The 23,819-nt window shown below is 37.3% G+C and overlaps 2 protein-coding genes across 3 annotated transcripts in view; one reads left to right on the top strand and one right to left on the bottom strand.

Moving 5' to 3' along the window:
* Nucleotides 1-2,429: 2,429 nt before the first annotated feature.
* ANKRA2 (ankyrin repeat family A member 2) lies at nucleotides 2,430-13,318 on the bottom strand. Its single transcript, XM_007457046.1, has 9 exons — nucleotides 12,954-13,318; nucleotides 10,149-10,541; nucleotides 9,139-9,297; nucleotides 7,425-7,490; nucleotides 5,333-5,430; nucleotides 4,702-4,827; nucleotides 4,343-4,409; nucleotides 3,524-3,604; nucleotides 2,430-2,949 (listed from the first exon to the last, which is right to left on the bottom strand). Exons 2-9 carry the CDS (start codon nucleotides 10,435-10,437, stop codon nucleotides 2,894-2,896), a joined length of 942 nt encoding a protein of 313 aa, XP_007457108.1. The 5' UTR covers nucleotides 10,438-10,541; nucleotides 12,954-13,318; the 3' UTR covers nucleotides 2,430-2,893.
* Nucleotides 13,319-16,732: 3,414 nt separating this feature from the next.
* The window catches only part of UTP15 (UTP15 small subunit processome component), a 14,147-nt gene continuing 7,060 nt past the window's right edge, over nucleotides 16,733-23,819 (top strand). Inside the window, exons 1-6 of one of the 2 annotated variants that reach the window (XM_007457044.1) lie at nucleotides 16,733-16,898; nucleotides 18,524-18,616; nucleotides 18,739-18,923; nucleotides 20,062-20,240; nucleotides 21,452-21,577; nucleotides 23,196-23,331. In XM_007457044.1, coding sequence (XP_007457106.1) covers nucleotides 16,809-16,898; nucleotides 18,524-18,616; nucleotides 18,739-18,923; nucleotides 20,062-20,240; nucleotides 21,452-21,577; nucleotides 23,196-23,331 — 809 coding nt within the window. In that variant the 5' untranslated portion in view covers nucleotides 16,733-16,808. The remainder of the gene's footprint in view (nucleotides 16,899-18,523; nucleotides 18,617-18,738; nucleotides 18,924-20,061; nucleotides 20,241-21,451; nucleotides 21,578-23,195; nucleotides 23,332-23,819) is intronic. The other variant, XM_007457045.1, reaches the window with a different exon arrangement.

Here is a 23,819-nt window from a genome sequence, read left to right as displayed (position 1 = left end):
TACATGAATCAAATATTCCCTCAAATCCCAGAAGATAAAGAAACTGAATCTCCTCTGGTATTTTGTGTGCTCTAGAGTATTAAGAAAAATATTTTTCTTACAGAAATCATTAGCTAGGAAACATTTTATGAATTCAAGTTCACATAAGGATAGTCCATTTCCAGCATCACCTGGAAACTTGTTAGAAATTAAAATTCTTGAGTCCCAATTCAGACTGACTGAATCAGAAACTCTGTGGGTGGGACTCAGCAATCTATATTTTCAACAAGTCCTCAGATCGTTCCGATATACACTAAAATTTGAGAACCACTAATCTGGGGAAAACTTCTTAGTTCAATTCACTGCTTACTATTGACTAAAAGTACCGGATTTAGTGAAGTCACATGTTAGTCTGTAGATTTCTATACTATAGAGATGCCAGTAATTTCTGTCCAGTGGAAAAGATAGCCTCAAAGGTTACGGTTTATGGCCTCGTTGGATGTTCATCAGATTTGTGTCTAACTCAGCAAGCTTATACTAACATTGCCTAAAATATCTAGCTCCTGGAATTAGTTTTAACATCTAACTGGTTTCCTTACCAATTAATTAGTTGAATAAAATCTTTGACAGGTGTTCAGTTTATATTTACATAGAATAATATTTTTAAATTTTTTGAAAATTATTGTTAGTGTATTTCACTCTGTGGCAGTAATGAGCCCTAGTACTGTACTAGGCAGTGAGTGCCTTGACAGCAGGGCTGTGTCTGTTTTTGCTCAGTATTTTATCCTCATATCAAGCACAGTGTCTGGTACATAAGCTCTAAATAAGTTTTTGTGCAATCAATAAACACTACCTAAAAGGTATTTGATTTTTTTAAAAAATAAATTTATTTTTGGCTGCATTGGGTCTTCGCTGCTGTGCATGGGCTTTCTCTAGTTGTGACGAGCAGGGGCTACTCTTCTGTTGTGGTGCGAGGGCTTCTCATTGCGGTGGCTTCTCTTGTTGCGGAGCACAGGCTCTAGGTGCGTGGGCTTCAGTAGTCGTGGCGCATGGGCTTAGCTGCTCCGCGGCATGTGGGATCTTCCCAGACCAGGGCTCAAACCCGTGTCCCCTGCATTGGCAGGTGGATTCTTTAACTACTGCACCACTAGGGAAGTCCAAGGTACTTGACTTTTAAAAGAGGAATTTCAGAACTGGCCCATAAGTATCATTCCTGTTGCTTTAATTAACTTTGTCTATTTCTTAAGGGATTTTTCTGGGGTTTGTTATCAGGGACCCAAAGGCTAAAAGGTGATAGAATAGGAAAGGGGAATTTTGTTCAAGATATTCTCTGAGATCTGTTGGCTGTCGGCCTGAGTTCGATTAGGAGTGGTTATTTTAGAGACAATCCCAGCATAGGTTGTTTGGTTGCTGTTCAGTTGCGGAGAGCACTTGCAAACAAAACTGAGTGATGTGCCCAAAGGGATCATTGAATTTTGTTACTTTATAATATGAACAGGAAGTAACAAACACTTCATGGATAATGTGCCATCAATAAGAAAAGGCACCAAATGGAAGGGTGAATGGCTTTAGGTAAAATCGATTTAAAGCATATGCCTGACAAGGGGGCAAGCATTAGTACTATTTTCACGTATGATTTAGCTTGCCTTTGGAGTGAACATCTATCATTTCTTTCTTCCTGTCGTTTTCCTTTAGGCCTCCTGCTTTCCAGGTGGTCTGGGGGCAATGGTGAGTTGTTAACCAGTCATCCCCTTCTCCCCTCAACTCCATACAGTGGTGCATTTATATCCCACGCTAAATAGATTTCTGCCTCCTGGAAAATTTAATCCTGAGAAAAATGATAAACAAGGGGATTTAAGCATTACCAAAGCGGCATCCAAAATGACTGGCCATGACTTCCTGATTGAGATCCCTGGCCTAGTTTCACCCCTTTCGTATTGCCTGCTTCTTCAGTTTTTCTTTCCATTCTGTGTCTTTCCATTAATTCCTTTTTGCTTAAATTAGCTAGATCAAGTTTATGTGGCTTACAACCCAACTGTCATAACTGATATCACACCTATTTTCCAGATGAAGTGATTTAACCCAAGTCCCACGCTCAGTGGTCACATCAACTTCTAGCTCATGGCTCTCTTCCAGATGTTGGTGTAGCACGAGTTTATAATGCTCCTTTAGTGGAATTAAAGAGCATCTGACTTTTATTGAAGAAATGAGTTCTCTTTCACAGAGGGCTTTTCCTACTGAAAACTTATTCACAAGGTTAAAATATTCTCAATATACTTCTAGAAATGACAATCAATAAGTCTTTGTTGACTAATTAACATTCAGTTTATTTTAATTATATTGTTTGATCTAATGGAGTATCCTGGCAGGACGGAAGGGTTAAACTAAAAATCCCAAAGAGATACCTTAATAATCTTATGCAATGTAAAAAGAACAACCTGCATGCAAACTAACAGAAGAAAAGTACTTTATTCATTTATAATATCATTTTGTAAACAACCACACTGTGCATTTTTAAATTCAATAATAACAAATTTTTTTCCTATGGATTTATAGCAAACTCTATATAAAGTCAATGAGTTAATACAAGAGTGAAGATGAATAGGGCAGAATAATTTCCAAAAATGTTAAATTACAGCACTTGATAAACACAGATAACTATCTGTACCATAAAAATTTACATGCCACAAAACACTCATTTATAATTTTAAATATGCGGTAAAACACATTTATAAAAAAGCATCAACATTAATTTTATTATAAACCAGTGAATTACTCAGAGGAATATTTATTAAAACTTACTAAAAATCAGTCAATATTGCAACTGAGGTAAAAATTTATAAGTAAACAAAACTATCATTTATAAGGGCCAAAAGTAAACGGAAGGGCAGACAACACTTTCTGATGACTATGTCTACTCCTTGATGTTCTGAAGCAGTTTCAGTAAATGTGACTCAATAACCTGTTGAACTAGAACACACATGTGATCAAGACAACAGCATGTTGATTACAAAATTTTTAAAAACTATCAAATTCAACTTAACATCACCAACATTTTCCTAAAATAATTTCTAATTAGGATATAATCATAGTCTGAGGGCAATAAGATTACAATGCAATACTTCAAACTTAGTCTGTCACTAACTTTAGTAATTGTCCAAGTTACTGGGTTTTCTGTTCTTGGTTTCTAAATTTTGAAACTGAAGGAGAGTCCAGAATACAAGGTTGTTCTAAGGAACAGAGAAAGGGCAACTATAAAGCATTTTATAAATAGTTTGCTATGAAATGTTAAACACATCTTGTAAATAGGTGTACACGTATCCTCCAGCAACTAATTATTTGGGATGGTGAAAAGTAATAGTAACAAACTCATTTCTAGACTTTGTAGGAATCTATTGATTTTGCCCACAGTTGAAAGTATATGTCAGGAGTTAGGATAACATGCATGTTCTGTAACTGCAAGTGATGAGAATAGTTTGGACCACTGGTTTGTATTATTATATAACTTTACTAAAATGAAACCTGAGAGTTCTAAACCACTTACCACTTCTATAGCCCAAGGCTACAGCTAGATCCATAGAATTGTATCCAGAGTCGGTTTCAATTGTTGGGTCAGCTCCATTTTCTATACCAAAACAGAAAAATCTACATAAATAAAATGAAAATATGGATACATTTGTCTATCACTGGCTCATGCGCAAATAGCGGGACAGATTTTCTGCGAATTTGGAAGGTATTTTCAGGATGGTCTGACAAAGTACAGAGTACACAGAAGGCATAGAATTCACTCTGGTGGGTCGGAGGGAAGACACTTCAAACATACAGGCATCCTCTAGAGCAACTGAAACTAATACACCACTACAGACAGCACTCAGGCTTAAAGACGCTGTGGACAGAGAAAAGAGCCGAGGATTCACATGTGATCCCTAAAAGGAAAGCAACAAGGACAGATACTGCGATTGCAGGTGTGCTGTGTGATGGAGCTATGGCTTACATGGGAACCTTAGGGCAGCAGGTGCGCCAGGGGTGAATAACGTATTTAATAATAGTTCAGGGGCTTCCCTGGTGGCGCAGTGGTTGAGAGTCCACCTGCCGATGCAGGGGACACGGGTTCGTGCCCCGGTCCGGGAAGATCCCACATGCCGCGGAGCAGCTGGGCCCGTGAGCCATGGCCACTGGGCCTGCGTCCGGAGCCTGTGCTCCGCAACGGGAGAGGCCACAACAGTGAGAGGCCCGCATAAGTGCCCCATAAAAAAAAAAAAAAAAAAAAAAAAAAAAAGTTCAGGATTCTCCTGAGGCTAGCTTGTAAAAAATAATGTCTTCATGTGGCGTTTTCTAAATATTTCCACTTTTATCTGCTTACCTAAGAGCATTTTTACACATTTCACATGATTGCCATGTACAGCGTAAAGCAAAGGCGTCCCTCCATTCTGCAAAAGGAAAGATGATTTAGTTTTTCAAGGTGAGCAAGATTCAAATAATTTAATGCTCCTGTGAATTGGGCATGTAAAAGTAGTTTAAGGTAATTTTAATATTTTGTGAAGAATACTTAATCAGAACTAATAATTGAGTTTAGGACATTAACTTTTTCTCCCAGCTGTTTAATTAACTAAGGTAATTAATTATTCTTCCAAGGGTTTAATAAAGCTTATTGTGTCTCCCCAAACTAAATAAATCCTAGAGTTTGTTCCAGTAATTTAAAAATCACTATTACAGACTCACCCAGTCATATTCATTTACATCAACTCCACAATCCAGCAGCATTTTGACAATATCTGTGTAGCCCTTACTACAGGCTAATGACAGTGCACTTTCTCGACCTTTTCCTAAAAGCTGGGGATCAGCACCCTGCAGTGGGAAATAGAGATAAAAGACTTTCCAGTTTATGAAAACAAGAATATTGTTACTTCTGTCAATAATAATTACAGTTCAACACTTAGGTCAGGTAATGTTCTGGGGTTAATAAAGAAAGAACACAAACTTCTACTCCTGGACGTTCTGTTATCAAGGTTGTCTGAAGGCCTGCCTTCCTCCCTCTACCTCAATCCTAACTATCTTGTCACTCTGGAGTCAAATTGTATCTTCTCCAAGAAGCTTCTCCTACAGGGCTGACAGGACTTTTGTTCCCATCGTGCTTAGCGGGGCTGGGCACTCACTTCTCTCTCCAGCTTCATGGACGACTACACTTGCCTGCTCAACCAGATGCAAGCTCCACAAGAATATGAAGAGCATGTAAACATTTTTTGGATCCTCTATCATTCCATCTAGCTGGCTGGAGATGTAAAAACTTTACTAAATACTTAACTGAACTTAAGTAACTGTACATATACATTTTCTGAGGCATTTTCCTTACATTCTGAAGTAGAAACTCTACCACAGCTATTTGCCCGTGTGCTGCAGCCCACATCAGAGGAGTAAATCCTTCGTCGTCCGTGTGATTGATAACATTTTCTATTTAAAAGAAAAGCAATTTTTGTGATCTAATTTAACAACCACATATTAATATCTCTATGAAAATACTGGCATTCTAAAAAGGTGACTATATTACCCAATGAGGTTCACGTTGTGCTGACTTGTGTTCACTGAAGTGCTGTGTGTTTTTGCAATTTGCAGTCTCAAGGCATTAAGCTGTGTCTCAAGGTACGTAGCTGAGTTCAAATAGCATATTATTTAAAGTATAAACTACCGGACACAACATAATGCTAGGTACAGGGCAGTCCACAGAACACTGGACTCAGAATCAGGAGACTAGAGTTTGAATCCTGACTGTCACTTTCTAGCAGTGTGATTCTGGGCATGTCATTTAATTCCTCTAATATCCAGAATAATACCTTGCTTATCTCAGGAGTTAGTTGGGAGGATCACAATAAAAATGAGGTTATACGATAGCCCTTAGCATTACATAAATACATATTATAAAAAGCCTCAAATTAGTAAAGCTATTTTTACTCTCTAGCCAATACTGCTGCCTTTGAGTTTCTTAAAATTTTTGGTGGTTTGCTAACATAATATAATATGAATGACGACTGAATAATCTGAAACACATTTCTATGCAATTCTACCTCAAAACCCATTTTGTTCCCTAGATTCAGTCTACCAGGTATAAAGTCCACAGTTTTTTCCCTAAATTTATTTAGATTGAGAATAAAACCTTCAAATGTTTATAAACAAATAGGAATATAATGATGAAGTCTTTCTTATAAAAGAATGACATGATTAAAAAAAAGCCACTCTTTAATCATATGCCCTGCATTCGACTGATAATGTTGGGACAATTGGCTAACTTTTTGAAAAATGAAAATAAAAGTTAAGCTCCACCTTTATCTCATTACACCAAAACATATTCCATATGGGTCAAAGACTGAAATGTAAACAAGAAACCACAGAAGTTCTAGAATAAGGTATGAGTGAATTTATTTATAATCTTGGAATAGGAAATCTTTTCTAAGCAAGATATAAAACTCAGAAGTCACAAAGAAAAAAATAAATTTACCACTTAAAAATGTTAAGCCTGTGTTTGAAAACATCATAAAGTCAAAGGAAAAAGGGCAAACTGGGAAAAAACTAGATTCAACATAACCAAAAAGTGAACTTCTTTAATTTAGGTAAGAGTTCATATAAATCAATATAAAACAGGCAGTTCACACAAAAAGAAATTCAAATAGATCATAATTTTAAAAAGGCAAACAAAACCAGTATGAAATACCATTTTTCACCCATAAGATTAGCAAAGATTAAAGTCTGATAATATTCTGTGTCAGTGAGGGTACGGGGAAGTAGAAACACTAACTCTGGTGTGAGGACAGGGCAAACATCTGGCAATGTATATAAAAATAAAAATTCATATACCTTTTGACCCAGCAAATATACTTGAAGGAATTTACCCTATGGATATACTTTAAAAGAATGCCAACAATATTGTTATTTAATAGAAACAAACTGGAATCAACTACCACCAGGGGAACTAGTTAAAAATAAAAAACATAGTATATGCATATGCAATAAAATGCAAAATCACAGACCTATTAAAAAGAATGAAATAGATCTTTATGTGCTTATATGGAAAGATCTCAAAATTTAAGTGAAAAAAGTAAAGCGCACTGCAGTGTGTATATTTTCCCTCTTGTGTGAATTAAAAAAAGCACATATATACTATACTCTCACATATAGCCCCAAGTATAAATATTTTCCAGAAAAGTCTTCTGAAAATATAAGAAACTTATAATGTTTGCTTCTGCAGAAAAGGTGAGGGTGGTAAGGGAAGCTTTAACTTCTATACCTTATATTACTACTTTCTTTAAAGTATCTATTGGGTTATCTGCCTGGTGAGATTATGCAACTATATTTTTTGTCTTTATACTTTCTTGTATAAAAAGAAAACAATAACAAATCTGATAAATCCTATTAAATTTGTTTTAAGTACATCTAAAAAAATAGGCTAGTACCTTGTTCAATACGAGCAGCCAGGTAGAGCATCTCTCCCTGAGCAGCCAACTGGTGAACAGACAAAGCTGAAACAATACCATAAAAAGTTTCATGTATATCTGTAAGTACACTTTCATCATCTCATTGTTCATGTCTGTGTAGCAATTTTCCTTTCTAAAACACGAACTATCATTTTATTGTTTAAAAAAATCTAACTTAAAATATAGCCTAACATTTGCACATGTCAGAATTACTTTAAATATCTAAGAGTCTGAGAATTGACTCATATATGTTTAAAGTAATTCTGCAAAGTGTTATTATCAGTGAATGTGCAAACTATTTGATTATTAACAATGCAAATTGTTACTGATCTTATGAATTGAAGAAATGGTTTAGGTACTTAATTTTTAACATGGTATCTCTTTATCCAAACGTATAAGGAAGTATAAGGAAGTTGGGTCTAAAAGACTCTTGTTTTTTAATTGACTGTATTCATTTAAGTCCCAAATATCATTATTTCAAGAGGCAATGGGTATTTCTTAACTTTTGGAGGACTAAGACAGTAAATTAAAAACTAGCTGAGAGGAAATTCTTGCGTACAGACCTATTTGTGGCTAACTAGCTGTGTGACCCAGGAGACCTGATTAAACATTTTTGTCTAACACGAAGTATGTGAACCACATGATCCCTAGTTGTTTTTTTCAAAAATTGGTCCAGTGGTTAGGACTCGGTGCTTTCACTGCGGGGCCCCGGGGTTCAGTCCCTGGTCAGGGATCTAGGATCCCATTAAGACTCTCGGTATGGCCAAGAAAAAATTCTACGGTTGGAACATTTTAAGACAATCTCTTTATTTTAAAACAGAGCCAAACAGGTACTGTTCTATGACAGTTCATCTTAAAAATCAGTATCACTTGATCCTTGACTTAGGATGATATGACTGGGTGGCCTTAATACAGAAAGGAAAGCAACTGGGAGGCATATGCAAATTTACATAAATAAAACAGAAATGGCTCTTAGGTAGAGTTAGAGTCATGAACTTGTTCTGGCTTACCTGCTACAGCATACAATTCAAAATCAGGAGGGACACAGTGTTTCCAAAGTAAAAATATACATTTCACCATGCTTTAGAATACAGATGCATTTATGTTATATTCTCAAATATAATCCCTAACATCAAATTGCTAACTGGTTCCTCTCATTAAGAAACCCGTACTATAAAGAATATTTTCTAGTTTACAGAGAAAACCCTTCATTTTATTTCTTCTAGAATAATTCTACATTAAAAAAATTATAAATTCAAAGTTTTTAAAGAGGTGATTTCATATTCATATTATATTCAAATTCGAAATTATAGTAGACATAGCTCAGCTTTTACTACAAATCATTTGTTGATCAGTGATCTAGTTTATAAAATGCACTCCGAGAACACAAAAACACAATGTCTTGCTTTGCACAAAGTTCAGAATAACTCATTGTTTTTATAGTAAAATTATGAAGGTTTTAAGAATTAATATTTCAGTCTGTATTTGTTCTCAACAGAGAAACATAAAACATGAAATATTTGAATATGCAATAATATGTGAAAGAGTTTTAAATTACTAAAACTATCAGGACATCACTTAAGCTTTCCAAAATAGAATATGCATTTAATGAAAATAATGTTTCAAAGCCAAACTTTTGAAACCATTACATTAGTAATAAAAATATTCTAATACATCAGTGGGAAATACTTACAATTTGCTAACAGAGGTGTGGTTGAGACCTCATTTCCTCTGTGTTTGTTGGTTAAAGTAGTTGACTGTTTTATGGGTGAGAAGTGCTTTGTTGTAGAGGGAGTGTAGACATGCCTTACTTGAATTCCCGGAGAAGGAGATGTATGGATACTGCATTCAGCTAAGTAAAATTAATTTAAACATATTAAAACAATATTTTAACAACAAAGCATTTCAAAGTTCTATGTCAATGTTTACATTAAAAAAGAAATACAAGATGTATAATATCTTTAACTGGTTCTCAAGTGATACTATTTTTTTGCCATAAAAAATCTGTACTAGTGGGCTTCCCTGGTGGCGCAGTGGTTAGAGTCCGCCTGCCGATGCAGGGGAAACAGGTTCGTGCTCCAGTCAGGGAAGATCCCACATGCTGCAGAGTGGCTAGGCCTGTGAGCCAGGGCCGCTGAGCCTGCGCGTCTGGAGGCTGTGCTCCGCAACGGGAGAGGCCACAACAGTGAGAGGCCCGTGTACCGCAAAAAAAAAAAAAAAAATTTGTACTAGTAAAAGTTCCAGAAAAACAAATCAATATTAATCTTGAGCAATTTTATCCAGAGATTAGTTTTTTTATTCGATAGATTGTTATAAAAGTAAATCTACAATATGATGACAGATTTCACTGTATTAAAGCATTGGAAGCTAATGCCAATCACATATTCATGGAGTTAATTCATTTACAAAAGGCACAAAATTTTTTTCTCCTATAATTTTAAAAGGTAAAATAATAAACTTTATTAGAGAATTTGTAAGTAAACAAAGGTCAAGGAAGAAGTAAAAATCAACATGTACTTATGGACATTATATAACATGAAATTATTTAATTTTGGTTTCTATGAGATTCTAGAAAATCATAATTAAAGATGACTTCCAAACTCTTCGCAAACTCAAAAATCTCATGATCAGAAAGGGAAATAAATAAATAAATAAATAAACAAAAACAAAACAAATGCAGATATTTATACCATAACTTTCAACCTTTAAATAGGACAGATGCCACCTCCAGGTCAGAGTTAACTTGATCTTGAATATTTTTACTATCTTCTTCATTTAAGGACTTCACAAACCGAGAACAGACATTCATATCAAATCTGTTAGGCAGTATGAATTTCATCCCCATGGAAACACCCTGAGCTGATCCTTCTTCTGCATTTGAGTCCAGCTGATGTTCTATTTTAATGTCTGGCATGCCAGTTAGACTGTAACTGCTGGGGCACTCTTCTACTATCAGCTGGGCTCCAATATCCAAATTTGCTGATGTAGCCATGATTTCAACTGTAGTTTCAATAATTAAAACATTTCTTCATGATTTCCCCTTGGTTTTATAAGAATGGCATACAGTGTATTCTTCAAATTTGGGTATTAAAACATCTGAAAGAAAAAAATTGAAAGTATTATATCAACTTAATATATACAAAATAATCATCTTCAATCACATATGCAAACAGTGCTCTTATTAGCACCTATACATAATAGAAAGAATACAATCTCCAGAGGTAGAAAAACCTGGGTCTGAATACAAGCTTCACCATTTATTAGCTGTGTGAATCTGTACAAGCTCCTCAACCTCTCTAAGCCTCAGTCTCACTTGTAAAATGGGTATACACCAGTAACCTCACAGGACCCTGGCAAAGACCAAATGAAATACAGTAACATTCTCACCGCCATCACTAGGTCCCAACAAATTTTACTTATCCTTTTCTCCCCTTTCCTATTCCTGAATATTGCCAAATGGATTTTTTAAAAATCAGGCTAACAACAAAAATAAACTTTCATGTAAAAACTTTAACCTCTAATATGAGGTTTATTTTTTAACATGCTGTCAAAATGTGAATTTAAGAAAAGATAGAACTCATGTTGTACCCAAGTCTATCAGCATCTACAATATCCATGATTCCTGGATAGTGAAAGGCTTTATAAAGTTTTGGTTATGATGAATTGAAAACATACTTATTAATCAGTTTTTGTTCAGATCAAGTGTTAGCAACTTAATACAGGTTTTTATGAAAAATGAAGTGTACAGATTATGGACTGGCTTCCTTTGCTTTAGCATCTCTAGGACATTATAATCTAAGTATAATTTTTGGTCCCAATCTTTGTAATAAGTATTAAGAAATTAGAATTACTGATTTTTTTCCAAATATAGATTGTCAAGACATGAACTCAATAAACGCGAACTCTCAAAACAGAGGTTAGAAGCACACCTGTTACTGAATCATTTACTATTGTTTTAAAATGAGTTTTCAGTAAGGTAATCACCGGCACTTTCCTATGGACCTTAATAAAATTTCAAGAGAAATTTCATTATTGTACCTAAAATTGCTTCTAAAGAAAAGGAAGAACTCCAAGGCATATAATTGTCTTACACATATAGTCCTGAGACAAGAGGAAAATTAATAGCATCCAGTTAATTTTTTCATGTTAGGGCTTACTGCCTCAGAAATTTTGAGGGTGCAGGGTGTTTTAAAATTGTAATTAATTGGAACTAACAGAGAAAAGTGCATTAGGACCACAGTGGAGCAAAGGTTGGCAAATCATTCATTTATAGATAATCACTTTTACAGTTTTAAAACATCTTCCAAGATGGATCTTTATAACAATCCTTTGAGTAGTCAGGGCAGGTAATCATTATGTTCACTACAGAGAAGAGAAAAGAGGAGCTCACGACTCCATCACCCTGTTCGTTAAAAGAAAAAGCAGCACTAAACTAATCCAAAACTTCCAAGGGAGAAAGAGTTGAAGAAATAATAAACGCTAATAATAATGTTAACAAGTAACAAAGTCAACACACTTCAGCAAACGGTAAGAAGGAGACTAAAACAGAAAATGAGTTGTGATTCAAATGGAGGTGGAGGGGCAACGCAGAGGTCTTTAAAAGTATATTACAAGATATGAACTGTGTTTCCTGAGGGAAAAGCCATCTCCCACAGACTCCTACCCAGAGTTGGGCGAAGTGCAACTCCCCTGAGCTCGCTCAGCACCCACATATATCTTTATTTTAGCATTTATCACTCTCTTGAAAATTTCCATTTAAACTCCTAATAAATTGAAAACTCCTCTAGGATGGGGGGGGCACTCTTACTAATTTTTGCACACAAACAGTGCTTGGTTCTATCACGTACTCCATAAATATTTTCTGATCTGAACCTTAACAAAGGTTCATATTCTTTTCTACTCTGCAATGAGCCTGCAAGATGCTCAACAAACGTCTGCTGATTAGATCTGGCTTTCCGTTCCCAACATCACTACCAACTAGCTGTGCAACCCTGGACAGAGAAATCATATACGTTTCCTAAGACTCATTTTAGTCAGATAAGATGAAGATGGTTGAAATAGGTATCTCTAATATTCTTTCCAATTCTAAACAGCTTCCATGTTACAAATCAGGGTTTAGAAATGGAATTACCAGTCTTTGAGGGAAGAAGAGCAAATGTACTCGGGTGAGGAGGGAATGGAAACAGAACGCTTATCTTGGCACCACTCCAGAGAGGAGAAGCAACACTGACTGGTTAAGCCATAATTTTGAAGTATAAGAGAAGAAGGGGGAAAAAAAAGATGATCGAGAAGAGGAGGCGGTGAGAAAAAGAGGTAAGGCCAAGGAGAGCTAGGATCACCTCAATCTGTCAGAGCCCAGGGATAAGGGGAGAGAGATCCTAACGAAATAAAACGGGCAACTGGGTTAATCCACAGTGGGTGCTAGTAACAGGAGCCCCCCGGTTCTTCCTCATCCTGGAGTTGTCCTACAAGGACAGGAAGGTGCTATGAAAATGAATGATGCCTCACAGGCCACAGGTGTCCCGGCGTCCCAGGACAGGAACCCGCTGGAGGGGAGACTGTTGCAGGGAGGGAAGTCCGCTCTGTCGCCTCCCGCCAACTCTGCCCGAAAAATCCCAGCGCGGCTCGGGTAGGGAGGGCGGAAAGTCTGGCTCAACCGCGGCGGGCTGGTCCCGGGGATAGGGGCCGGAGGCCGACCGTGTGGGATCGAAAGGCCTGGCGACCGCCTTCGACAGCCCACAGCGAGTCGGGCCTTCCCATCTGCGGCCAGATTCACTGCAGGGCCCCACCCCCCGGCTTATTTTGACCGCGACGTCACTTCCGATTTATTCTTTCGGTTTCCGGCCCAAAAACGTGCCGCACCGGTGAAGCTGTTGCAGGGAGGGACTTCCAGGTATTTTCCCGCCGCTGCGCGATCCTTACTGCTCCAGTACTACAGAGACAGCGTCCCTTCGCCTACAGCTCTAGTTCACTAGCGCCAGGCCTCAGTCTCTCCCTCCGGCCACGCCTCCTCCTCTCCATCGTCCCGCCCACCGGGCTCGCCCCTGCGCACCAGGGCTGCGTGCGTCTCGGGAGTCTGCGCCATTACGTCACCTTCGTGCGACACGTTTTCCCGGTCTGTTCGTGGCGTGTTTCGGCAGCTCCTTCCAGGATCCGCGTGACCTTCCGCATGTTCTACCGCACAGTCCGGGGAGGGGGCTGGGGGAGTCCAAGAACTTCTCCTTGAGGCCGGGGAGTCTCGGCTGACCCTCCGGGCCCATCGGAGGTAGGTGAAGGGGGCTCCCAATGGGGGTGGCCCAGACTCACATCGGGCCTTCCTTGGTATCTAGCATGCTCCTCTGCGGTTTCTCAGTCTCCGCGGAATAGCTAAACTCCTTAACGAGCCTCTCAGGATTCCCCGCAATTTAGCTTCGACCTAGATTTTCCTCCTCTGCAGTCACGTCACGTCCACCGTCATTAGTCCTCGGAGTAAGCCACACCCCTTTAGGCTGATTTCCATCTCTGTCTTTGCTTGTGAGGTTCCCGCAGTTTGCAGTGCCCACCCATGTTAAATGGTTAATTCGTTTTAATGTTAAACTTAAAGGCCCAGCTGAATTGCACACTTTGAATCTTTCTGGCAGCCGCCCAGTTAGAGTTAAAAATCGCTTCTGAGCGCTCCGTGTTCTGTACGTTACTTATAGCATACATTTGATATTCTGCATTGTGATGTAGTAGTACCTGTTTTTCATTTAGTCCCAGTTTCTCAGCCTCTAACCTCTCCCTGATCGTTTTCTTCCTATTCATTTTCACATCACTTGCATCCGTGCCTTTGCTCTGTCTGTCTTGCTTACCCTCCCCTGCCTCTAATGCTGTTCCTCACTTTAATCTGGCAAACCATTGTTCCTGTGCCTCGCTTTTTCCTTGTAAAGCTTTAAACGATTTTTTTCAAGGCAGAGTTATGTACTCCTTTGCCTATACAGCTGACCCTTGAACACTGCGGGGGAGGGGGAGGTTTAGGGGCCCCAAGCTTCCCCTGAAGGATAACTTACAGTGGGCCCTCCATATGCGCGGTTCCTCTTGATCCAGGTTCCTCCACTTCTTGGGTTCTGCTTGTGCATTCAAAAAAACAGGAATTCTGTAGTACTGTAGTATTTATTGAAAAAAATCTGCCTCTGAGCGGACACACGCAGTTCAAACCCGTGTTGTTCAAGGGTCACCTCTGCGGTAGTAAGGGGCGAAGGCCCACAGGCTAGATCTGGCCCAGTGTCTGTTTTGGGGTATTCAGTGAGCCAAGAATGATTTTTATAGATGAATATTTGCGATCTATTTGATGATAGGAAACACTAACTTTGAACCAGAGTAAGTGAAATGTTTTCCCCCTCCTCCAAAAAGTCCCATTCCTTTCATTCATAAACAAAATATTGAACTTATAATTATTTGGGGCGGTTTCCTTAGTAAAAAATTGGGACGTTTTTCTTTCATGCTATATAAATAACTACATAATATGCTCCATTTTGCCTGTTGGCCTGTGAAGCCTAAAATATTTATTATTTGTCCTTTTACAGAAAAACTTCGTGGACTTGTGCTCTATAGCAGTGTTCATACAATAGATACCACTTTAATGTGACTTTAATTTTGTTTCCCATATAACCCAGCACAGTGCTTCCTTTCCTTTCACAAACATCCTTTGAGCACTTGTTTTTAATCTTTCAGATATGAAATGTTCAATTCAATGGGAAAAAGAGGTCATTACAAATGCAGTGTGATTATGTGCATTGACAGAAATACAGAGTCATGTAGGATTATAGAAGACAAGCCCCAGACCCAGCTTAGGAGGTGACAGGTTTCTTGGAGGATGTGATCCTTGAGTTGAACTTTAAATGATAAATAGGAGGTAGGTAGAAAGAGGTCATTCCTGCCAGAGAGGACAAATGAAGAACAACATTGAGACAAGAAAGAGCATGGTGTGTTAAGGGAATAACGAGGGAAGCTGGAAAGGTAAGCAAGGGCAAGATCACAGAGGGCCTTACATGCCATGTAAAGGAGCTTGCACCTTCTTTTCTGGGCAGTGTTGGGCTTTGTAGCAAAAACCAGATTTGCATGGTAGTTAGGTAACTCTGAAGGCTATTTGGAAGGTAGGTAAGGGAGTCAGGGAGACCTTTAGATGAGAAGATGTGAATTAGAGCAGTGGAGCTAGGTGGAGTGGACATGCCGGAGTTTAGAAAGATTTGGGAGGTAAAATCAGCTCTTGTTAACTATTAGGATGTTAGAAGTGAGAAGGAAGGACAAGTCAAGGCTGATTCCAGATGCCAGTTACCAGCTGAAATGAGGAATATTGGAGTGCGTGAAGGCACTGACCATGTCTGTTTCACTCACCATTGCACCCCAGTGCCTAAAACAGTGTGTCCTACACATTATAGGTACTTCAGTGAACAGAAAACTTTTTAAATCATTGATTGCCGTGTTTCATCAAAGCCTTTAAAATATGTCACACCTATTTATTTTGGTGTTACTGATACGATGTTTTCAGGCTTTTGGGAAAGATGAGTTGCACCACTGAATCATTCCTCTGATATAATTGAATCTCTGTTGCAACTGAATGGTTCTGGAAAGACATTTCGGCCTAATTACATGTCAGTTAAAGTTTTAATTAATTTTTATTGTGTCACTTTAATTTAGAATTTAATTTCAGAATTGCTTTATTCTTGTTTTCTTTCTTACTGTTTAAACATTTTAAAATTAACTTAATTTTAAGCTTCTACATCAGAATATTAGATTTTTATTTTAAGCTTTTAAATTTAATTTTAATCTTCTGCATTAGAATATTAGCTTTGTTTTCTTTTCTCCTTGGCAATTTTAGGCTTTCAGGAAGTCAGGTCCCTAGATTATGTTCTTATAGATTAAATGTCGTTTTAGGTTAATTTCAGGGAACATTTGTATTTGCAGTTTCACCTTAACATTTTCTGTTGTCAGTAAGTGAACATTCTAAGCCAGTGTGTTTCTAAATGCTTTGGCTACTGGGTGGCCGAACCAGATTTATTCCCAGGTGTTGTAAATTGGTCAGTGAGGTGTGGGAACATTTGTGTATAGCCTCTGCCTATAGCTGAGTAGATAGTACACTATGGTAGCCCTATCTGTATTCTTCCTGCTTCCTTTAGATTGTCCCTGCTGTATTAAAATTAAGTGGTTACTGATCACTAATCTATAAGCTACCACACAGCTTTCTGAAAAGATGCAGAGTGAAAATCATAACTATATATAGGTTTATGAATAATAATGTGTTTATAAAATGTTTTCTTTTTCAGACGTGAGGCAGAGTCGCTTTATTTCTAACACCAATTTCAAACTATTTACCCTTGGATAACAGTGCAATTCTATGAAAGTATGGCTGGTTATAAGCCTGTAGCGATCCAGGTATATCCTGTACTTGGTGAAAAAATCACCCAAGATACACTGTACTGGAACAACTATAAGGTAAGTATAGACAAAATTAAGGGAGGGAGGTGTTTTACATTTATGTCAATTTCTTCAGCATATTTTATACTTTGGATATGCTAATAGAGAACTAATAACTAAAAGTAATCTATCAGCAGCTTATAGTTTGGGTGGAAAATTTGATATCTGATATTTTTTTCTTGGAGTTATATAAAAATAAAAATCCATATTCCTTAATCAGCTTAATCATAGAAGTTATCTAGCACAGAATGGATGATTAATCAATGCCAAATGAATTAAATTTTAGAATTTGAATCTCATGAAAGAAGGGTTTTTTTTTTCATTTTTCTTAATCTAAGGAGGAAGTGATGCAAAATTAATTCTTCTAGACTATATGTAAAGGCTAACAAATGATTTTTTTAAAAAAATCTGAACAACTAAACAGAAAAATGGGAAAAGATTGGAATTGGGAAGGTTATAGAAAAAGAAGTTTAAGTGGCCAGTAAATATATTAAAAGAGCTTCAGCTTCACTCATAATTTAAGAAGTGCAAATTAAAAAAATAATTGGATTTTAGATAATAATTTATTGGATAATAAAATTATTGGATAATAATTTGGATACTTTTTCATCTTATATTGGCACAAATGAAAAATTTTGATCATCGTTGCTACTTGAGGGAGGGAAATTGGTGCAGACTTTCTGGAGGGCAATTCTGGCATTATCTATTATGATAAAAATACCTTTTGGTCTTGTAAGTTCCACGGCTTGGAACTTACTCAATGAATATACTCTCCAGAATTTGTGTGTAAAGTATGTTATCTTTATGTAGAAAGATGTTCATTGAAGTGTTATTTGTAATATTAGAAATCTCAGGGACTTCCCTGGTGGCACAGTGGTTAAAAATCCGCCTGCCAATGCACGGGACATGGGTTCAAGCCCCGGTCCGGGAAGATCCCACATGCCGCGGGGTAGCTAAGCCCGTGCACTACAACTACTGAGGCTATGCTCTAGAGCCCGTGAGCCACAGCTACTGAAGCCCGCACACCTACAGCCCATGCTCCGCAACAAGAGAGGCCACCGCAATGAGAAGCCCACACACTGCAATGAAGAGTAGCCCCCGCTCGCCGCAACTAGAGGAAGCCCATGCGCAGCAAAGACCCAACGCAGCCAAAAATAAATAAATAAATAAATTTATTTAAAAAAAAAGAAATTTCAGAAAAACCTGTTTGTTACTAGTGAACTGGTAAATTATGATGAATCTTATAATGGATGATAAAGCTGTTGCTCTTATGCAAAGTTATTAGCTAAGGTGTTAATAAGTGAAGAAAAGGCAAGGTGCAGAATAGCCTGTGTGGTATGATCTTTGTGCCAGTTAAAAAATACATGGTTAAATATGTGCTGGTTTAGGCATGATAATCACAGAAAATTTCACAGCTAAAGAGAAAAAGTGGGGTGTGGCTTTTCAACCATATATTTATTTACTTTAATCGCCACAGAGATTGTCTAGATGATGGGGTTTGGATCTTTTTTGCTTTCTTCATACTTCTCTATTAAATACAACCTAGTTACTAAGAACAAAAAGAAATTGTCCATAAGAAATTATATGCTTAAATATGTCTTACCAGTTGTAACTTTGTTAATACACTATTATTTTTCATTAAGACCCCTGTTCAGATCAAGGAGTTTGGTGCAGTGTCAAAAGTAGACTTTTCTCCACAGCCTCCGTATAATTATGCTGTCACAGCTTCTTCAAGGGTAAATATAATTTTTGTTTTTCTTTTATGTAGTTTATATTTACTACTGGTCTTGAGCCATCTAGTAAAATACTGTGTTTGCTGTTTTTTTTTTTTAATACTGTGTTTTTTATCTTCTTGTAGATTCACATTTATGGCCGATACTCCCAAGAACCTATAAAAACCTTTTCACGATTTAAAGACACAGCATACTGTGCTACTTTTCGGCAGGATGGTAGACTGCTTGTGGCTGGCAGTGAAGATGGTGGCATTCAGCTTTTTGATATAAGTGGCAGGGCTCCCCTCAGGCAGTTTGAAGGCCATACTAAGTAAGAGACAGTTGTTTTGTTTTAATTTATTTTTTATTGAGCTATAATTAACATACATTATATTAGTTTCAGGTGTACAACATAATAATTCACTATTTGTATATATTGTGAAACGATCACCACGATAAATTGAGTTAACATCTGTTACCATACAGTTACAGATAGTTGGTTTTTATGTGTTTTTGTTCTGTTTTGTATTATTGTAAGCTCTACTGGTTTTACAGGCTTTGAAAAAAAGAGTTCTGTGAAGATTATGTACCGTCATGGACTTTATTTTCTGGTTGTTCTGAGACAGTGCTTAACTTGGTTCAGTCCTATGGTCCAGTTTGATGTGGCTCATGAATTTCCTAGAATTGTATGTGACATTTTAGGAAATGTGTGGTTATCTATGGAGATGTCCTGTAGCTTTCATTAACTTCTCAGTGAGTTCTGTGACACGGTTGAGGTTATAAACTGCTGATCTAAAGGCAACCTCACAACTATTAATGACAACTCTAAAGGCTTGGACTATATTAGAGGTTGTTATTTTGAAATCAAGTTGGAAGGTGGATTTTTTTCTACTTGGATTTGGTGTTTTGCCCCTTTATAAATTAAATGGCTAGGGACACTTTTATATCTTTCAGGATTACCAATGTTGTCACTGAAATTTGCTGTTGATTTTAAATCTCAAAAGTGTTTTTTATATTATCAGGATAGTCTTAGTCCATCAGTGAAACATTTTAAATATAACAAGTTCACTTAATATGATCCTACTTAGTGACAAGTGTCCTTAGAATTTTTTAAGAACTACCCATTTTGCAATTTTTCAAATTAAAGTACCTTTGTGCCAACATTTAGAACATTTACTTTCTGTTGTTGATGTGCTAAGTAGAAATGTTAACTTATTAGAAAATATAATTTTAAGGCCACTGTTTAATATTCTTATTAACTTCATAGTACTAGGGGTATATAAATTTTAAATTGGCTTGGGGAAAAATACCTGTTTTAAAGATTTTCTTATTCTCTCATGATTTCTCCCTACAATTACTGAAACTGAGCTGCTTTTTTTTGTTATTTTGGGAAGAAGGGTGTTTGATGTCAGAAGGTGCCAGAAATAATTTTTCCTTGCTTTTTAATATACTGATCCTTGATCTTTCAGAGCAGTTCATACAGTAGATTTTACAGCTGACAAATATCATGTGGTCTCTGGGGCTGATGATTATACAGTTAAATTATGGGATATTCCAAACTCCAAAGAAATTCTGACATTCAAAGAACATTCTGATTATGTGAGGTGTGGATGTGCTAGCAAACTGAACCCAGATCTCTTTGTAACAGGTTGGTGAAATCTTTTTCTTCCCTCCTGAAGTTGGTAATTTTATTGATATACTTTAATATTGCTTTGGGACTCTTGAGATAGAGGAGTTTTGTTTTTTTGTTTTTTAAACATCTTTGTTGGAGTATAATTGCTTTATAATGGTGTGTTAGCTTCTGCTGTATAACAAAGTGAGTCAGCTATACATATTCATATATTCCCATTTCTCCTCCCTCTTGCGTCTCCCTGCCACCCTCCCTATCCCACCCCTCTAGGTGGACACAAAGCACCGAGCTGATCTCCCTGTGCTATGCGGCTGCTTCCCGCTAGCTATCTGTTTTACATTTGGTAGTGTGTATATGTCCATGCCATTCTTTTACTTCGTCCCAGCTTACCCTGGGATAGAGGAATTTTAAAAAGTTTTATAAAAAAAATATGTCTCTGTTTATCCAATTGTTTTATTTTCTTTTTCTTTTGGGGATTTTTTTTTTAATGAAATAAGCTTTTTTATTTTAAGTTTATGACTCAGACTTAAGGCAAGGTTTTTTGTTTTGTTTTATGGCTGCGTTGGGTCTTCGTTGCTGTGGGCCGCCTTTCTCTAGTTGCGGCGAGTGGGCTTCTCACTGCAGTGGCCTCTATTGTTGCAGAGCACAGGCACTAGGCATGCGGGCTTCAGTAGTTGTGGCACACAGGCTCAGTAGTGGCTTGCGGGCTCTAGAGTGCAGGCTCAGTAGTTGTGGTGCATGGGCTTAGTTGCTCCACGGCATGTGGGATCTTCCCGGACCAAGGATTGAACCCCTGTCCCCTGCATTGGCAGGGGGATTGTTAACCACTGTGCCACCAGGGAAGTCCCTGGGGATTGTTCTTATCATCCTCCAGATGTGTTTGGAAACATCTGTACTCTGGTTTTCACAGGTTCTCCAGCAGCCAAGGAACAGAGAGAGTGCAGTTCAGTCTTAATGGGTGCCTGTGCAAAGATTCCCAGGTGACTCAGTAGTGACAGTAGTCAGAAGATAGGAATCATTTAAGATTTTATGTAGGTTAGTGTTTCACAAACAGTCAGTGGTACCAGAGGGTTTGGAAGTACTGTGTCTTCATGAGTATACATATGTCTTTTTAAAATTTCATCTATGCTTCTCCCTTTAAAGTTTATGTTTGATTATGCACACACACACGTATAATTTTTGTTATTTTGAGTAGTGAAACTCACATAGTACAAAAATTGACATTTTAGGGTCATATGATCACACTGTGAAGATGTTTGATGCACGAACGAACCAGAGTGTTATCTCTGTTGAGCATGGGCAGCCAGTGGAGAGCGTCCTGCTTTTTCCCTCTGGAGGTCTTCTGGTATCAGCAGGTATTTCTTTTAAAAATTGCTTTCACCAATATTGTTCGTCTTGAGTCAGATATTTCTTTGTTAGTTACTCCTTATAATTTATCAGTGTGCACTTGAAATGCATGTCTCAGTTTTTGCTCAGACAGTTGATAAGTGGTACAGGCAAGCAATTTTCATTTATTGAGTAGCTAATATGAGCCAGGCACTATGCTATTATAAACGTATTATCTCCAGTCCCCTAGGTGAGCCTACAAGATAGTTTTTCCTCTATTTTGCAAAAGAAAATAAATAAAAGTTTTACGTAATTTGTCCAAGACAAAGTGTTAAGTGGCAGATCTGAAATCTCAGAACTTGAGAGCCTTCATTGTGTACTTAATCTAAAAATCCAGGTCGAACTCCTGTTCATGTTCTTACGTAAGGTAAGAGATCTGCGGCAGCTTTTGAAAGCACAGGTTCTTTCAGATCTAGAATCAGGCTTATCTCTTTTTATGTGACTCTTGATTGAAGTGGCCTCTTACCCAACAAATAGCTGATAGTGCTGGAGGAGAAGATAACGTGGAGTCAAAGGGGCCTTGATACATTTTTTATCAAGTTGGAACTGAGGTGCATTTAAAAAATTATAATGGAAGAAGTAAATTGTCTTTTTTCATTTGTTAAGTCAAAATTAATGTGTTGACATTAGAAGAATATGTAGGTAGTGTGTAGCTTTGTTTTGTTTTGTTTTTTGCTTAATTCTAAAATCCAAATAGAAGTTATCCTGTTTTATATTCTTTTTCCCCAGTACCTATTTGATTTCAAAGTAAGTTGATAATATTGTCAGAGTTACCTATTTTTCTTGCTGTTATTTTGAGAAATGGAAGTACATACAAGTTGAACAGGGAGAGTGGATGCCTGTATGCTAATCTCCGTCGTGTCAGTAGCTAATTGTGTGGCCTTGGGCAATCCTTTAACCAGTATAGACCTTGAAAATGAGAGGTTGGGCCAGATCAGTGGTTTCAAACTGTGATCTCTCTCATGAGCTGCTACATGTGGGGAGACAGGGACTGCAAATTGGGTTCCAGGCGCTTTTACAGTCAGGATAAGTAAGAACTTCATCCCCTCCCACCCCCAGCCCCCCAGCCTCTTTTTCCATTTTACCTACTAGACTTTTGCTTAATATTTCATTGAAAGAAAAGATGCCGTAATAAAAGAATTCTTTTTAAACCCCTGGATTAAATTGCCTTTAAAGATGCTTCCAATTCTTAGAGTAAAAGTTATAGAGTTTCTCAGTTTTGTTGGGATTCACAGAATTTTTAGTAAATGAAATCTGTGTTATTCTTTTCCATGGTTATACAGAATTCCTTTTATAGAATGATTTTATTTTAGTTTTGTTAAAATAAAATCTTTCTTGATTATACTTCTTATTTTGCTAGGCAGTTCTGTGTACTTTATAAATATGAAATTATTTAATCATCACAATAGGTTTTTGTGAGGTAGGAACTGTAATTATCATCAGCCACGTACCCAGTAAATAGTAGACCCAGCACTGAAACCAGGCTGTCTGGCTCTGGAATCCCTCCACTCCATGCTGTGGAGTGTCCAGTGAAGAGTGCTTTTCAGATCTTTTCATAATCAAACTAATGATTATTTCTTTTTATAGGAGGTCGTTATGTTAAAGTCTGGGACATGCTAAAAGGAGGACAGTTGCTAGTGTCTTTGAAAAATCATCATAAAACTGTGACATGCTTATGTCTGAGCAGCTCTGGACAGAGGTTACTTTCTGGCTCACTGGATAGGTTAGCATTTGAATTTTCTTTCTGGATCATTCTTAATGTACACATGTTTACTGCTTTAGGAAATGAGTTATTTCTGCAGTATTTGTGATAGAGTAAATATTCTACCAAATGATTTCCATGAGAAAAAATCTGTTGAGTTGAAAATAGTTTTGACATTTCGTTTACATATAGCAAACTTATTTTCTCCCTTGAGGTAATTTATTGATTTATATACTTGAGGAATTTTACTGAACCATGTGAACATTAATCTTTTAAAAGAATTTCTGTTATTCTGTAGTTTTCTTTTAAAATCATTGTATGTTTGTATATTTTGAAATATTTATAATGAGTATGTATATATTCTAGCTTGTATTCTTTAAAATTTAAAAATGTAAAAATTTCTATAATGTATAGAAATACATATTTCTTTTTTTTTTTTTTTTGGTACGTGGGCCTCTCACCGTTGTGGCCTCTCCCGTTGCGGAGCACAGGCTCCGGACGCGCAGGCT

This window comes from Lipotes vexillifer, unplaced genomic scaffold, assembly GCF_000442215.2.
Source record: "Lipotes vexillifer unplaced genomic scaffold, Lipotes_vexillifer_v1.1 scaffold241, whole genome shotgun sequence".
Classification (NCBI taxonomy): Eukaryota; Metazoa; Chordata; class Mammalia; order Artiodactyla; family Lipotidae; genus Lipotes; species Lipotes vexillifer.
The sequence above is the reverse complement of the archived record's forward strand: the minus strand, read 5'-3'. Positions and strand labels throughout refer to the sequence as shown.

Coding starts and splice junctions, on each gene's coding strand:
- ANKRA2 (XM_007457046.1), bottom strand. CDS start 10,437: ATGGCTACATCAGCAAATTTGGATATTGGAGCCCAGCTGATAGTAGAA. Junction 9,298..10,148: donor GGCATCTGTCCTATTTAAAG/GTTGAAAGTTAT, acceptor AATTTTACTTAG/CTGAATGCAGTATCCATACA. Junction 4,410..4,701: donor ATGTAAATGAATATGACTGG/GTGAGTCTGTAA, acceptor TTCCTTTTGCAG/AATGGAGGGACGCCTTTGCT.